The sequence below is a fragment of the Lolium rigidum genome, chromosome 5, assembly GCF_022539505.1.
Source record: "Lolium rigidum isolate FL_2022 chromosome 5, APGP_CSIRO_Lrig_0.1, whole genome shotgun sequence".
NCBI lineage: Eukaryota > Viridiplantae > Streptophyta > Magnoliopsida > Poales > Poaceae > Lolium > Lolium rigidum.
Window position 1 is genome coordinate 249,723,656 of NC_061512.1, and position 15,802 is coordinate 249,739,457.

At 42.1% G+C, this 15,802-nt stretch overlaps 1 protein-coding gene across 1 annotated transcript; it reads left to right on the forward strand.

Moving 5' to 3' along the window:
- Positions 1-14,415: 14,415 nt before the first annotated feature.
- Positions 14,416-15,371, forward strand: LOC124654890 (dehydration-responsive element-binding protein 1A-like). The gene has a single exon (XM_047193863.1). It carries the CDS (start codon positions 14,518-14,520, stop codon positions 15,220-15,222), a length of 705 nt encoding a protein of 234 aa, XP_047049819.1. The 5' UTR covers positions 14,416-14,517; the 3' UTR covers positions 15,223-15,371.
- The last annotated feature ends 431 nt before the right edge of the window (positions 15,372-15,802 follow it).

Sequence of the window (15,802 nt, forward strand, 5' to 3'; positions counted from 1 at the left end):
AAGGAAACCGGTCATTATGGTGAAATCTAGAGTTTCCTGAAATCAGTCCCTCATGGATACTTTTTAACGATCGCCCAAAACAGACCCAAATATGATCTCAAACGGAAAGAGTGCAAAAGATAGAAGTTGTGCATAATTTCAGAAGTTTAATTTTATGTAAAGAACGCCCCAAACGGAGTTCGTATGCAAAATTGGCGTCCGTTTTACTGAAGGGTAGAGAGGCAGTTTTGGAAACCCAAAAATTGGTGACGTGATTGACACAAACTATTGCCATATTTGATGAATTCGGCCAAACCACAACTTTATGGACTGATAAAGTACAGAGTGGGAGTCCTAGCTAGGAAGGTTCTAGAGGTGCCCAATAGTCTTTGGATCAAAGGGGCATCCAACCATGGCAAAGATGGCATCTCCAGCTCGGAAAACCCTTGTTTTGGAGGCATCCATCTATCATGACAAAAATCCTCCTCCTTGGCAGCCGCTAATGAGGGGAAGAATCTCCTTAACATCAACACCAAGTTTAAAGAAGAAGAAGAAGGGGCAAGGGGCCGCTGCCCCCAAGCGTTGTCGCCATCCCTCTAGGAGCCGCCACCGCCTCCCGTGGTCGCCGTCATGGGGATTTTTATCGCCATCTCCTCCATGGGCTGCACCTATTCATCAACTTCTACATCAATATCTTCATCTACTCTTTGTAATATCTTGACAACCATGATGTGTCTCACATGTCTTTGTTTGAGTAGAGATTTGTTCATGACAATTGTTATATAGTTTGTTCTTGGTTGCATACAAGTTTATGTTATATTCTATGATGTTTTAGTGTACTAGCATATGAGTGCACACATATGTTGGGGATGCACGAGGTTATCATCGTTGTATGTTGGTAGGATGAGGGACAGCTGGAGCTTGACAGAAAGCATGGCCAAATTTGTTAGATTCATGTTGTATTAATTCATGGTTAATCAACAAAGGGTATAACTATGGGGACCTTTAAACTTACAGCGGTGGTTGGACTTTATGTCTTAGTAATTCCCTTGTTTGTTCTTAATTGGCCTTGGGATCAACCAATAGTAGTGTAATCGCTCATGTTTCCTCTCTAGAAGAAACTATAAAAAGATTATCTTTGTGATTCACTAACTAATTATGACAACCACTTAAATGAAGTAGCAATTTGCTAGAAAACTTACTCCCTTGAGTTACTCCAATTTACTTCACTTTATTTTATTTTACTTTATTGCACTTCATTTTCTTGCATTAATTTTACTTCTTGCATTTTAGTTTCAGCACATATAGTTTTATACTAGAAATTTCTTCACACACACACACATCATATCTCATAGCTTTGCATATAAGGGCATATAAGTGGGTTATTAGGGCTTTAGAGAATAGATAGTTTACATTTAGCTTCTCGTGGGTTCAACACTCAAATACTTATCAAATAGTATTATTGTGATCCCCTACATTTAGGGGTTATCAATATTGCATAATACATGGGCATGGATAAATGGCTCCCGAGCTACACATAGCATTTTTTTTGCAAAATTTAAAAAAATCATTTAAATATTTGAAAAATTGAGAACATTCATAGATGTGGATACTAACGAAATCTACTAGTGTGCAAAAACCAACCCGAAATTCGTCGAATTTTAGGTTGAGCAAACATGACAAACGTGTGGATCTAGGTTAGGTGAAGAGTACTCATTTTCAAAACTTGAAAAATTGTCAAATTTTCCATTTTTGTATAGCCTAAAATATAAGGAATTTTTATTTGAGATTTTTCACTAAAGTAGAGTTCAACATTATCTGCACCAAGATTTTTATGCTGAATTTTTTGGAACTTACAAGTGTTGATTTTGATTTTTTTAAAGGCCCACCATGGAGCTTCAGCTCTATTTGTGGTTTCCGATAATACATACGCCTTAGAATTGTTGATCTCTTTTTCTCAAGCCATGTAGTGGCAACTTATTGCTTATATGAGGTATGTTACAATGCATTGTCTCTTATCACGTTATTGTAGACAATGGTGGGCCTAGAAGCTTCTGGAAGTCTCGGCAAGCAAGTTTAAGATGCTTAACTTTAGAATAAAATCACTATAGAGAATCATAAAATACAAGTTATGGGCCGACGGCAAGCCTGAGTGGCCGCCCAGGCTAGAGGAGCGTCAGGTCCTCCCCTGAGCATAGGAAATATTAAAACTTAAGAGACTATTAATCCAATGCATTTTCTCTTAGGTATTTCAGATTGGATGTTCTTTCCCGTTATATCTTAAGTAATTTAATTATGAGAGTGGATTTGGTGACCGGGTGTATACATGAGCACGCGCTCATCACCGTTGGATTTAGTCCATCACCGTTGGATTCTACCTCTCACTAACGGCCACTACACGGCTGCCCGTTTGTGTTTTTTGTGTGAGAAAAGCTATACGTGAACCCCACACTCTATCATCTCATCTTCCTTTCCCAATCTCCCTAATCCCATCAGGAGTGGAGCACCACCAGGTTCGGACCCGTACGAGCAGCTGGAGGTGGCCCATTTACTGGATTTCTCGGCGCCTAGGATCTGGTTTGTCTTGGATGCGCCGGGAAGAAGCATGGTGAACACGAACTGCTCGGCGCTCCAACTCCAACGGCGGGGAAGACGACGCCGCCAACTCCAACGGCGGGGAGCACGACGAGCTGCCGCTCATCGGCGCCTACGGCGAGCTCGTGCACCAGGCGCTCGGCCGCCCCGCCAGCGTCGTGGCCCAGATGTGCGTCATAATAAACAAGGTAGATGGGGGAGGAAAGTACAGATTCGCCCCATGAGATAGCTTCATAGTCAGAAAATGTCTGAAATTTTATTGATTCAGCAGCAGTTCAGAAACTAGAAGTAAAAAAATCACAGAGAAAGGGTAAAAGAAACCAAATAATTCCCCACTCCACGCCATCGTCTACTCCAGTAGCAGACTAGAGCAAACGCGAGACTGAAAATCACAGAGAAAGGATTTGTCTGTGCTTGTACTGGAGCAGGCCTGGGCTACCGCAGGCAGTGCTCCTGGTCGCAGCCCAAAGCGACCCTGCCACCACCCCTTGCACAGCAACGACGGAGCGGTTCCAGCTACCCCAATCGCGATCCCGATTTGGAGATGGCCGCCCACACCCCAATCGCTCCAACGCGCCAAGACGGGAGGATCTCGGGAGTTTGGGGGCGAATCGGAAGGCGCGACCGAGCAGCTCGCTTCCAGTGATGCAGCGGCGGCGGCGTTTATTAGGGACCAGGGGTGGCGGCGCTTAGCAGGCGAGGCTAGGTTGCGGGAAAGAGCAGGATGATGGGGAGCGGGATGCCGCCTGGAGTTGGAGGACGGAGGGGGTCAGGGTGCGGCAGGAGGTGGACGCGCCCTTCGTCGCCGCATCGCGCCTGACTTCTGCGCCCGCACGGCCCTTCCCCGCCCACCCACCCGCCTGCGCGACCCCTGCTTCCCGGATTTCATCGCCGCATCGCACCCGACCTCTGCCCCTCATGGCGCAGAGCTCTATCGAGGAAGGGGAAGTAGGGGAGTAATAGGCGAGGGGAGGGTCCGGTGGCTTGTGCGCATGGCACTTGACTAATCATTGCCTATGTGACCAGATCCGTGTCCAGTGTTAAAACGCCGTTAGACACGTGTCAGGCTGGAACCGCGTGCTCACGTATACACCCGGTCACCAGGCTTCTTTCGATTTAATTATCTGGCACTATATTAAATAGTAAAAGAAGGTTGATGTTGTATCTTAGCTAATAACAAGTACAACAAAGTTATGTCATCTGGCTATATAAGAATTTGACTATTATATTATTTTTGCTTAACTGGAGGAGTCAGAATAAGAGAGAGAAGATAATCGGATTGTAAATTAAGATCCAGATGCAGCATGAGCTCCTAAACACTTTGCGTGACTATAAGATGAACCATTGATGACGTTGGAACTCCAAGTGCAGAGTGTTGTGTCAACAGAGTATTTTGCCCACAAGGGTGATGATACGTCTCCAACGTACCTATAATTTCTGATGTTCCATGCTTGTTTTATGGCAATACTTACATGTTTTGCTTGCATTTTATGATGATTTCATGCGTTTTCCGGAACTAACCTATTAACAAGATGCCACAGTGCCAGTTCCTGTTTTCTGCTGTTTTTGGTTCCAGAAAGGCTGTTCGGGCAACATTCTCGGAATTGGACGAACGCCAAAGATCTTATTTTTCCCGGGAGGCTCCAGAACACCGAAGGAGAGTCGGAGGAGAGCCAGGGGCCACCACACACGTGGGCCGCGCGGCCCCAGGCCTGGCCGCGCCGGCCTAGTGGGAGGCCACCCTGTCAGCCCTCCTGCGCCGCCTCTTCGCCTATTTAAGCCCTTTCGACCTAAAAACGCAGTACCAATTGACGAAACTCCGTAAAGACTCCGGGGCGCCGCCGCCATCGCGAAACTCCAATTCGGGGGACAGAAGTCTCTGTTCCGGCACCTCGCCGGGACGGGGAAGTGCCCCGGAAGCCATCTCCATCAACGCCACCGCCTCCATCATGCTCCGTGAGTAGTTCCCCCATGGACTACGGGTTCTAGCTGTAGCTAGTTGGTATACTCTCCCCATGTACTTCAATACAATGATCTCATGAGCTGCCTTACATGATTGAGATTCATCTGATGTAATCGGTGTTGTGTTTGTTGGGATCCGATGGATTGTTACGTTATGATTGTCTATCTACAAAGTTTGTGAAGTTATTGTTGCTGCAATCTTGTTGTGTTTAATGCTTGTCACTAGGGCCCGAGTGGCATGATCTTAGATTTGAGCTCTATAATTATTGCTTAGATTGTATCTACAAGTTGTATGCACATGTCTATGTCCGGAACCAAAGGCCCCAAAGTGACGAAATTGGGACAACCGGAGGGAAAGGCTTAGATATGAGGATCACATGTTTTCACGGAGTGTTAATGCTTTGCTCCGGTGCTCTATTAAAAGGAGTACCTTAATTTCCAATAGATTCCCTAGAGGCCCGGCTGCCACCGGCTGGTAGGACAAAAGATGTTGTACAAGTTTCTCATTGCGAGCACGTATGACTATATATGGGAAACATGCCTACATGATTAATAGACTTGATATTCTGTCTTAATGCTATTTCAATCCTATCAATTGCCCAACTGTAATTTGTTCACCCGACACTTGTTATTGGAGAGTTACCACTAGTGTAGATAGCTGGGAACCCCGGTCCATCTCGCATCATCATATACTCGTTCTACATGTCATTGGAAGTAGTATCAACTATTTTCTGGTGCCATTGCTCTCATATTGCTATTACTGCTGCCTTGTTACTGTTACTATCTGCTCTCATATTACTGCTACTTTCACGTCACCCCCGTTGCTAGTGCTTTTCCAGAGTGCAGCTGAATTGATAACTCAGCTTGTTAAGACTTATAAGTATTCTTTACCCCCCTTGTGTCGAATCAATAAATTTGGGTTTTACTTCCCTCGAAGACTGTTGCGATCCTCTATACTTGTGGGTCATCAAGACTATTTTCTGGCGCCGTTGCAGGGGAGGCATAGCTCTACTCATAAGTTCACCTGGGGAGTACACTCTACCTCTCTCTCCGCTTTTATTTTATTTTGTCTTGCTAGTTTATTTCTGTCTAGTTTATTTGTGCTTAGTTTATTTCTGTCTAGTTTTATTTTGCTTAGTTTCTTTTTGTCTTGTTTTATTTTCCTATATACCTGAAAATCCATAAAAATTTGAAAAACCTAAAAATTAAAAACTGCTGTTATGGGAGAACCAACAACCTACTTGGAGCTTATAGAATGTTATAATAATTATAGAGAATCAAGAACTGGTAAAATAATGAGTGCTATGATAGAAAAATTGAATACAATGGCTAGAATCTTGCTTAGACGCCATGATATAAATCGTTGCTCTTAACATGATACTAAACATCTTAAATTTCAATGTGGCTTTAGTGAGGAATTTTTAATTAAGAACTATAATCGGAATTGCTATATTCATTATGGGTTCGAAGAGGTAGAACAATTTGTCTTATTTATGGGAGCCTCCGAGATAGAATCCTTCATGGTTGAGAATTATGAAACTTGTGCTATTTGTAAGGACCTTAAAGATTATGTCTCTACTATCCTTAATTCTTGCATAGAATGCTACAAGTAGGAATCCTTATATCCTTGATTATAAAGAGAGACGCATTAATGCACAAGAATGCACTCACAATCTGCAGGAACCCGTGGAAGAAGAAATTGATGAACCTGAAAGCTCATTGGATGAAAAAGAGGAGGAAATTGATGAACCTGAAAGCTCATTGGATGAAAAAGAAGAGGAGAGTGATGAACAAAAGGAGGAAGAATGGATTAGCTACCCATGCCAACCTTCTAATGAGAGTAACTCTTCATCTCTTACACTATTTGATTGTCCTCCATGCTTACCGAAAGAGGTTGAATGTTATGTTCCCGTGGATTCTCTTGAAATATTTCCTATAAGTAAAACTTGTGAGAATAATTATGCTGCTGTTATATATGATAATCCATGCTACTTTGATAAATCTTATGATAATGCTTTGTTTGTGCCTGATGTCGAAATGCATGGTACTAAAGAATTTTGCTTCGCAAATATTTATGATAAAGCTCTAGATGATGGTCCTATGTTACTTGATTATATTAATTGTACTACTAATGAAAATGGGATTGGAAAAGTATTGACTTTATTTAAGAGTCCCATATCTCTTGAGATTGATCGATCACCTTGTTATATTATTGATAAAAGTGAGTTTGGAAGTTTTGATCCTACTATATTTGAGCTTGATAAAAATTATGTGTTTGGAAATCATGAAAAGTATGCTTCATGTGATAGTTATATTGTTGAGTTTGTTCATGAAGCTACTGAAAATTATTATGAGAGAGGAAAATATGGTAGTAGAAATTTTCATGGTACTAATACACCTCTCTATGTGCTGAAATTTTTGAAGCTACACTTGTTCTATCTTCCTTTGCTTGTTACTTTGCTCTTCATGAACTTGTTTATTTACAAGATTCCTTTTCATAGGAAGCATTTTAGGCTTAAATGTGTTTTGAATTTGCCTCTTGATGCTCTCTTTTGCTTCAAATACTATTTCTTGCGAGTGCATCATTAAAACTGCTGAGCCCATCTTGATGGCTATAAAGAAAGAACTTCTTGGGAGATAACCCATGTGTTATTTTGCTACAGTAATTTGTTTTATATTTGTGTCTTCGAAGTTGTTTACTACTGTAGCAACCTCTCCTTATCCTAGTTTTGTGTTTTGTTGTGCCAAGTAAAGTCTCTAATAGAAGGTTGATACTAGATTTGGATTTCCGCGCAGAAACAGATTTCTATCTGTCACGAATCTGGGCTTATTTCTCTGTAGGAACTCAGAAAAATCTGCCAATTTACGTGCGTGGTCCTCAGATATGTACGCAACTTTCATTAGTTTTGAGTTTTCTGATTTGAGCAACGGAAGTACCATTTTAAAATTCGTGTTTACTGGCTGTTCTGTTTTGGCAGATTCTGTCTCGTTTTTTGCATTGTCTCTTGTGGACTTTATGTGATGCTTTCTAGACGTGGAGAGCTGTAGCTAATGTTTTATTGAGTTCTTGCAATGTGTCACTACAGGACCAAGGTGGATTCAAGTTTTTTTTTTTTGAGTACTAACCCCTCTAATGAAGTTTATGAGAAGTTTGGTGTGAAGGAAGTTTTCAAGGGTCAAGAGAGGAGGATGATATATGATCAAGAAGAGTGAAAAGCCTAAGCTTGGGGATGCCCCCGTGGTTCATCCTTGCATATTTCAAGAAGACTCAAGCATCTAAGCTTGGGGATGCCCAAGACATCCCATTCTTCATCAACTTATCAGGTTTCTTCTATTGAAACTATATTTTTATTCGGTCACATCTTATGTGCTTTACTTGGAGCGTCTGTGTGTTTTTATTTTTGTTTGTGTTTGAATAAAGATGGATCCTAGCAATCCTTGTTTGGGAGAGAGACACGCTCCGCTTTTTCATATGAACACTTGTTCTTCGTTTTACTTTTAATGTTCAATGATAAAAGTTGGAAGCTACAATACTTATTGGTATTTGGTTGGAAATAGAAAATGCCTCATAATGTCTTGAATAATTTGACACTTGGCAATTGTTTTGAGCTCTCAAGTAGATCATGATTAAGTTTTTTCATGTAGTTTAAACCTATTAGTGGAGAACTACCGTAGAGCTTGTTAAAATTAGTTTGCATGATTGGTCTCTCTTAAGGTCTAGATATTTTCCGGTAAAAGTGTTTGAGCAACAAGGAAGACAAGTGTAGAGTATTATAATGTTTGCAATATGTTCTTATGTAAGTTTTGTCTGTATCGGTTCATACTTGTGTTTGCTTCAAATAACCTTGCTAGCCTAAGCCTTGTATCGAGAGGGAATACTTCTCATGCATCCGAAATCCTTGAGCCAACCACTATGCCATTTGTGTCCACCATACCTACCTACTACATGGTATTTCTCCGCCATTCCAAAGTAAATTGCTTGAGTGCTACCTTTAAACAATTCAAAATTTATCACCTCTGATTTGTGTCAATGTTTAATAGCTCATGAGGAAGTATGTGGTGTTTATCTTTCAATCTTGTTGGGCAACTTTCACCAATGGACTAGTGGCTTCATCCGCTTATCCAATAATTTTGCAAAAAGAGCTGGCAATGGGATTCCCAGTCCCAAATTAATTAACAAAAATAGACACTCCTCCATGGTATGTGAATGTTGGAAGGCACCCGAAGGATTCGGTTAGCCATGGCTTGAGAAAGCAAAGGTGGGGAGGAGTGTCATCATAATAAAACTAAAATAAAAAGGCACTCCTTCATGGTATGAGATTGTTGGCAGGCACCCGAGGATTCGGTTAGCCATGGTTTGTGAAAGAAAGGTTGGAAGGAGTGCCACCCAAAAATAAAATAAAATGGGAGCCGCTCTTTGAAGGTTAGTCTGGCAAGGGGGTTAGAGTGCCCACTACCATTCGTTGACAACAACAAACACCTCTCAAAACTTTTACTTTTATGCTCTCTTTATGTTTTCAAAACCAAAGCTCTAGCACAAATATAGCAATCGATGCTTCCCTCTGCGAAGGGCCTATCTTTTACTTTATGTTGAGTCAGTTTACCCATTTCCTCCCATCTTAGAAGCAAACACTTGTGTCAACTGTGCATTGATTCTTACATACTTGTTTATTTGCATTCATCATATTACTTTGTGTTGACAATTATCCATGAGATATGCATGTTGAAAGTTGAAAGCGACTGCTGAAACTTATATCTTCCTTTGTGTTGCTTCGATGCCTTTACTTTGAATTTATTGCTTTGTGAGTTAACTCTTGCGCAAGACTTTTTGATGCTTGTCTTGAAAGTACTCTTCATGAAAAGTTTTGCTATATGTTATCTATTTGTTAGCAACTATAGATCATTGCCTTGAGTCACTTCATTCATTTCATATGATTTGTAATAGTATGATCAAGGTTATGTAAGTAGCATGTCACTACAGAAATTACTCTTTTTATCGTTTACCTACTCGAGGACGAGCAGGAACTAAGCTTGGGGATGCTGATACGTCTCCAACGTACCTATAATTTCTGACGTTCCATGCTTGTTTTATGGCAATACTTACATGTTTTGCTTGCACTTTATGATGATTTCATGCGTTTTCCGGAACTAACCTATTAACAAGATGCCACAAGTGCCGTTCTCGTTTTCTACTCGTTTTTGGTTCCGTAAAGGCTGTTCGGGCAACATTCTCGGAATTGGACGAACGCCAAAGATCTTATTTTTCCCGGGAGGCTCCAGAACACCGAAGGAGAGTCGGAGGAGAGCCGGGGGCCACCACACACGTGGGCCGCGCGGCCCCAGGCCCGGCCGCGCCGGCCTAGTGGGAGGCCACCCCGTCGGCCCTCCCGCGCCGCCTCTTCGCCTATTTAAGCCCTTTCGACCTAAAAACGCAGTACCAATTGACGAAACTCCGGAAAGACTCCAAGGCGCCGCCGCCATCGCGAAACTCCAATTCGGGGGACGAAGTCTCGTTCCGGCACCTCGCCGGGACGGGGAAGTGCCCCCGGAAGCCATCTCCATCAACGCCACCGCCTCCATCATGCTCCGTGAGTAGTTCCCCCATGGACTACGGGTTCTAGCTGTAGCTAGTTGGTATACTCTCCCCCATGTACTTCAATACAATGATCTCATGAGCTGCCTTACATGATTGAGATTCATCTGATGTAATCGGTGTTGTGTTTGTTGGGATCCGATGGATTGTTACGTTATGATTGTCTATCTACAAAGTTTGTGAAGTTATTGTTGCTGCAATCTTGTTGTGTTTAATGCTTGTCACTAGGGCCCGAGTGGCATGATCTTAGATTTGAGCTCTATAATTATTGCTTAGATTGTATCTACAAGTTGTATGCACATGTCTATGTCCGGAACCAAAGGCCCCAAAGTGACGAAATTGGGACAACCGGAGGGAAAGGCTTAGATATGAGGATCACATGTTTTCACGGAGTGTTAATGCTTTGCTCCGGTGCTCTATTAAAAGGAGTACCTTAATTTCCAAGTAGATTCCCTAGAGGCCCAGCTGCCACCGGCTGGTAGGACAAAAGATGTTGTACAAGTTTCTCATTGCGAGCACGTATGACTATATATGGGAAACATGCCTACATGATTAATAGACTTGATATTCTGTCTTAATGCTATTTCAATCCTATCAATTGCCCAACCGTAATTTGTTCACCCGACACTTGTTATTGGAGAGTTACCACTAGTGTAGATAGCTCGGGAACCCCGGTCCATCTCGCATCATCATATACTCGTTCTACATGTCATTGGAAGTAGTATCAACTATTTTCTCGGTGCCATTGCTCTCATATTGCTATTACTGCTGCCGTGTTACTCGTTACTATCTGCTCTCATATTACTCGCTACTTTCACGTCACCCCCGTTGCTAGTGCTTTTCCGAGTGCAGCTGAATTGACAACTCAGTTGTTAAGGCTTATAAGTATTCTTTACCTCCCCTTGTATCGAATCAATAAATTTGGTTTTTTACTTCCCTCGAAGACTGTTGCGATCCCCTATACTTGTGGGTCATCAGGTGACTCGAGGGTTTATATCGAACTCTTGGGGACTGGAAAAAAGAGTATTCTGTTCTCCCTTCTTCTAGCAATTCTGTAAGTAAAATAAAAGCCTTGAGTCCCCAACTCCACCATGTGGTTGTCAAGCACAAGGTTCAGTGTAAGTAAATAAACATAAGTAAAAATAAAACGAGTAAAAATGGATGAAATAAAGTAACTAAGTAAAAACTGTAAAGAGGTTGACTATTTCTGGTGTTTTGGATGCAAATAAGAAAAGTAAATATTTTTGTATTTTCGGAATAAAATAGTGCAACATATAGAAAAAGAAGATAAGAGCAATATAAAGGTGTTTATTATGATAAAAAATGGGTCGGGGTTCATGGGTTCACTTAACTATTCTCTCTTTTAAGTTGTAGTGGATAAATAATAATTCATCAAAGAGATATGAGGATGCAAAATAATAATATGAGTAAGATAAGTATTCATATGGGCATCACGTCCTAACATAGAGATGATGCAACACATCTCTCTTATACTCCACAAGAAAGGAAAAAGTCCATGCAATCTTGTATTAAGAATTAACAGAGCATAGCCACAAGTACTTTGACATGATGTTTGAATATCAAATATACTACCTTGAACCAATAAGATCATCACTATTGTCACATGACAAACATAGCACATGCATTCAATTTATCCCTGGAGAGGTAGCAAAAGAAAAAGGCAAATCCGTAATAGAGCATAAATTTATTGTCACTATTCAATTAGTAAAACCATGCTACTTCATCTAATACACACATCACCCCACACACGCTCTTGCATAGTTGTTGGATCGGAACAAATACTTAAGAACGGGGTACATAACATGCATCTACCAATACATCTTACACATAATGCGATAAGATCTCATATCACAATATCATAGAATAAAGATCCACCACATAGGTATTATAAATATGGCCATAATCATGTGAGGCAGCTCATATGGCACTAAGAACTATGAAGAACATGAGAGAAATAGATCAAGCTACTGCCACAAACCCATAGTCCAGAGTTGGACTACTCTCCCTTGATCATGGTGCTGATGATAAAGTCATTGGAGAAGGTGGAGATCCCTCCGGCGGTGACTCCGGCAGAGTTTCCCCCTCCAATCTTCTCTGTTGCACCACCGTTTTTTGTTTCGGCATCACTCTCTTGCCAAGAACTCTTCGGGACCATATGTATAGTGTTTTTTATGTCAAAATACGTCACTGGGCGATAAGATCACGCGATTTGGACGATCGACGGCCGAAAGAGGTCAGGTGGCGCACCCTACCTTGGCTCTTTTGGGCCTTAGCCCTTCCAAGTGAGATTCTAGTGCCAGGGTGCTTCTGCCGATGAAAAAAATGATGCTCCAAAAATCTCATGTCAATTTGACTCCGTATAGGTCTCCAAAAGTGAAAAATAGACAAAACAAGGTTTTCCTGTTCTGCAGAGTTATAAACTAAATAAAAGAGATCATTGGTAAATCCCTATAAATCAATGCAAAACATGATATTATCATCTTATATGTTGCAAATATATGGAAATACAATATGATAAAGGACAAAGTTCATGTATGCATTTTACATGCATCAACCATGTATTAACAAAATAGTAATATTCTATAGATAACTATTGTACATTTTATCTATAAAATTAATATTGGAAACTCATATTACCAAGCCTAAGAAACTCATATTCTCAATCCTTTTTTTCCCTTCCCAATTTGTTACTAAACAATGTCTAACCTTGGATTTTTCAAACTTATATATTGGAAAATTTATAAAAGTAGCTTGGTTAAGTTGATGAATAACTTGTCTTAGATCAACTTTTTGCCAATGAATCTTACGCGCAGATGTGAAACATCGCATAGTTGACGATGACTTGAAGTCACGTCCAACCACGTTAGAAATGACACCAGATGATCAGCATCAGAACTTATGTGAACCGTTTTCAATATCGATGTTGATACTTTGGCCGATGTTGGTTGATTATTCAATGACTACTATCAAAAGAAAACCTATGTAAAATTTCATGAGATTGCTAGGTTTGGGTTTGATAGCGAAATTTCATGTATTTGGGACGATGAGCCCCCTAACTTTCTTCTGAGTAGTATTATAAACGATGTAACTGTGTAACTCTGGATACGCACTCTTTTCCTTATCAGGGTACCTAAGGGGACTGGAAGGTTTTTAATGAGGCGGCTTGCTGGAGGTTTATATATAATTATTGTTTCAAAAAAAAAAAACCTATGGACTCACCACAACCAACGCCCCTTGAAATAAAGAAATCCACTTCCATTTTTGGTCTTACTTCATAAACAAAAGACCACGAATTCATATTTCTAGTTCAGTCATAACTTCGGTTGCTAAAATAGTAATGAGGTTCCGGACCCAGTGTTTTGGCTGATAGGTGTATATGCATTTTAAAATTTCGAAATGTCAAAAATTAGGACAAAAAGTCTTTGGTGTACATTCAGACATTCTGCTGCACACACACAAAACTTCACGGAAAAAGAACAATTTTGTGGCCTATGTGAAAAGTACAAAACATGTCTCATGAAAAAGCTATTTCGAAGCATCCAAAATTATTATTTTGACACAAGCTATAAAAAATAAACTCTTTACGCGAAACTCTGTGAGCAACCATAGAATATTTGGATGTGTGTCCTATTTTTTTTGGATTATTTTAAACATTTGAAGAAGAAAAAAAATAGACAGTTGGTGCCTGTGGACCTATGAGCCAAAATGGATTTCGCTAACGCTAAGAAACCGAGAGCATCTCCAAGAATGCCTCCAAATCTGTTTTGCTCATATAATGACATGTGAGACCATTATGGCATATTATAAGCTCAAGTTTCTTTTTCATTCTCGAATTAAAATATATGGCAAACAATTGTATTAAAATTTGTTCTGACCAAAAACCGAACTTGGAAACTGCGGCTCTGAGATATTTTTTTCTAGTGACAGGTTTACTAATGCGACAGCACAGTACGTTGAAGGGGCGAATGTATCCAACGCTAAGCTAAGACAGATAACGATAAGACCAAAGAAAAAATCAGCATAGAAGGTACTGCCCGTGTAGTGGAATCGCTGATAAAATAAAGAAATCTTGGTGTCACTCTCGAAGTCTCCCTCTCTTCTTCCCCTTGTGGTTTCCCGGGATGCATCCCCTTTCGCTGTATCCAAGCTGTGTCCTCTCAGCCACTGGTTCACTGGCTCCGTCGCCGCGTTTTGCCCCCTGCGCGCCACCACCTATAAGTATCAGCTTCCGAAACCACTCCGCTCAAACTTCTCATCGCCACTCTTCAGCAACCAAAAGCATCCAGAAGGCTAGGACTTCCGAGGATAAGGAACAGAGGATACTGAGATTGCGCTGAGCTCTTTGTTGGATTTGTGAATCGAAGAAGATGTGTCCCATCAAGAAGGAGATGAGCGGGGAGTCGGGCTCGCCGTGCAGCGTGGACTACAACTCTCCCTCGACTTCGTCGGAGCAACTGCAGGGACAGAAACAGGCGGCGTGGACGAAGCGGCCGGCGGGGCGGACAAAATTCAGGGAGACGCGGCACCCGGTGTACCGCGGCGTGCGGCGCAGGGGCAATGCCGGGCGGTGGGTGTGCGAGGTGCGCGTCCCGGGGCGGCGCGGGAGCAGGCTCTGGGTCGGCACCTTCGACACTGCCGAGATCGCCGCGCGCGCGCATGACGCCGCCATGCTCGCTCTCTCTGCCGGCGACGTGTGCCTCAACTTCCCTGACTCCGCTGAGCTGCTCGCTGTATCAGCATCCTACCGCAGCCTCAACGAGGTGCGCCACGCCGTCACCGAGGCCGTCGAGGACTTCGAGCGGCGACAGGCGCTGGGCGAGGAGGACGCTCTTTCCGGCACCTCCCCCTCGACGCCCTCCTCTCCGCTCACCGACGACGAGGAGGCGACCTCGCGGGCCGAGGACTCGCCGTTCGAGCAGGACGTCCTGGGCGACATGGGCTGGGACCTGTACTACGCGAGCTTGGCACAGGGCATGCTCATGTCGCCTCCTTTTCTGGCTGTGTCTGCGGCGCTCGGCGATTACGGCGAGGCCAACCTCGCCGATGTGCCACTTTGGAGCTACCAGAGCTAGCTTAGTTCGCGCCACTTCAAATTTTACCTCGCTCCTTCGGTGTCGTCTTGGCTTCGGATGCCAAATTTTGGTTCTGTGCGCTCACTGTCTGCAGTTTCCGGTAATGTGATGTGATGGTGCAAATTGGGAAAACAGAGCATGGATTTTCAGCTTTGACTCTTCTTTTTTCTCTTTGAACTAGAGTTTTGACTCTTTAACATCAACCTCATATTTGCTATGTCTCGAAAATACTAATTACATACAGCATGTGCAACAATAATACGTGAATGCGCATAGTTAAAAAAGAAAAAGAAAAAAGATGCGGCCACGGTGATCACTCACTCGCAGCAGCAGGCATCACCCAAATCAGAAATCACCACCAAAGAAATCACCGGGACTATAAAATAGGCTCTTTAAAAGCAACACCTTCAAGATAAAACAATATACAAGCATTCTCGCCGTCCAATCGGCCTCACTCGTTAGCATGTCTATGTACCATCTCAATTAAGTGGGATTCTGACTAAATACTAAACCAAGGGTAAGTATAAACCGTGGGAGTTGTTTCTATGACAGCTTATATATAAATGACAAATATATTCGA

Excerpts from the sequence above, each read along its gene's own strand:
- LOC124654890 (XM_047193863.1), top strand. The coding sequence starts at position 14,518 with ATGTGTCCCATCAAGAAGGAGATGAGCGGGGAGTCGGGCTCGCCGTGC.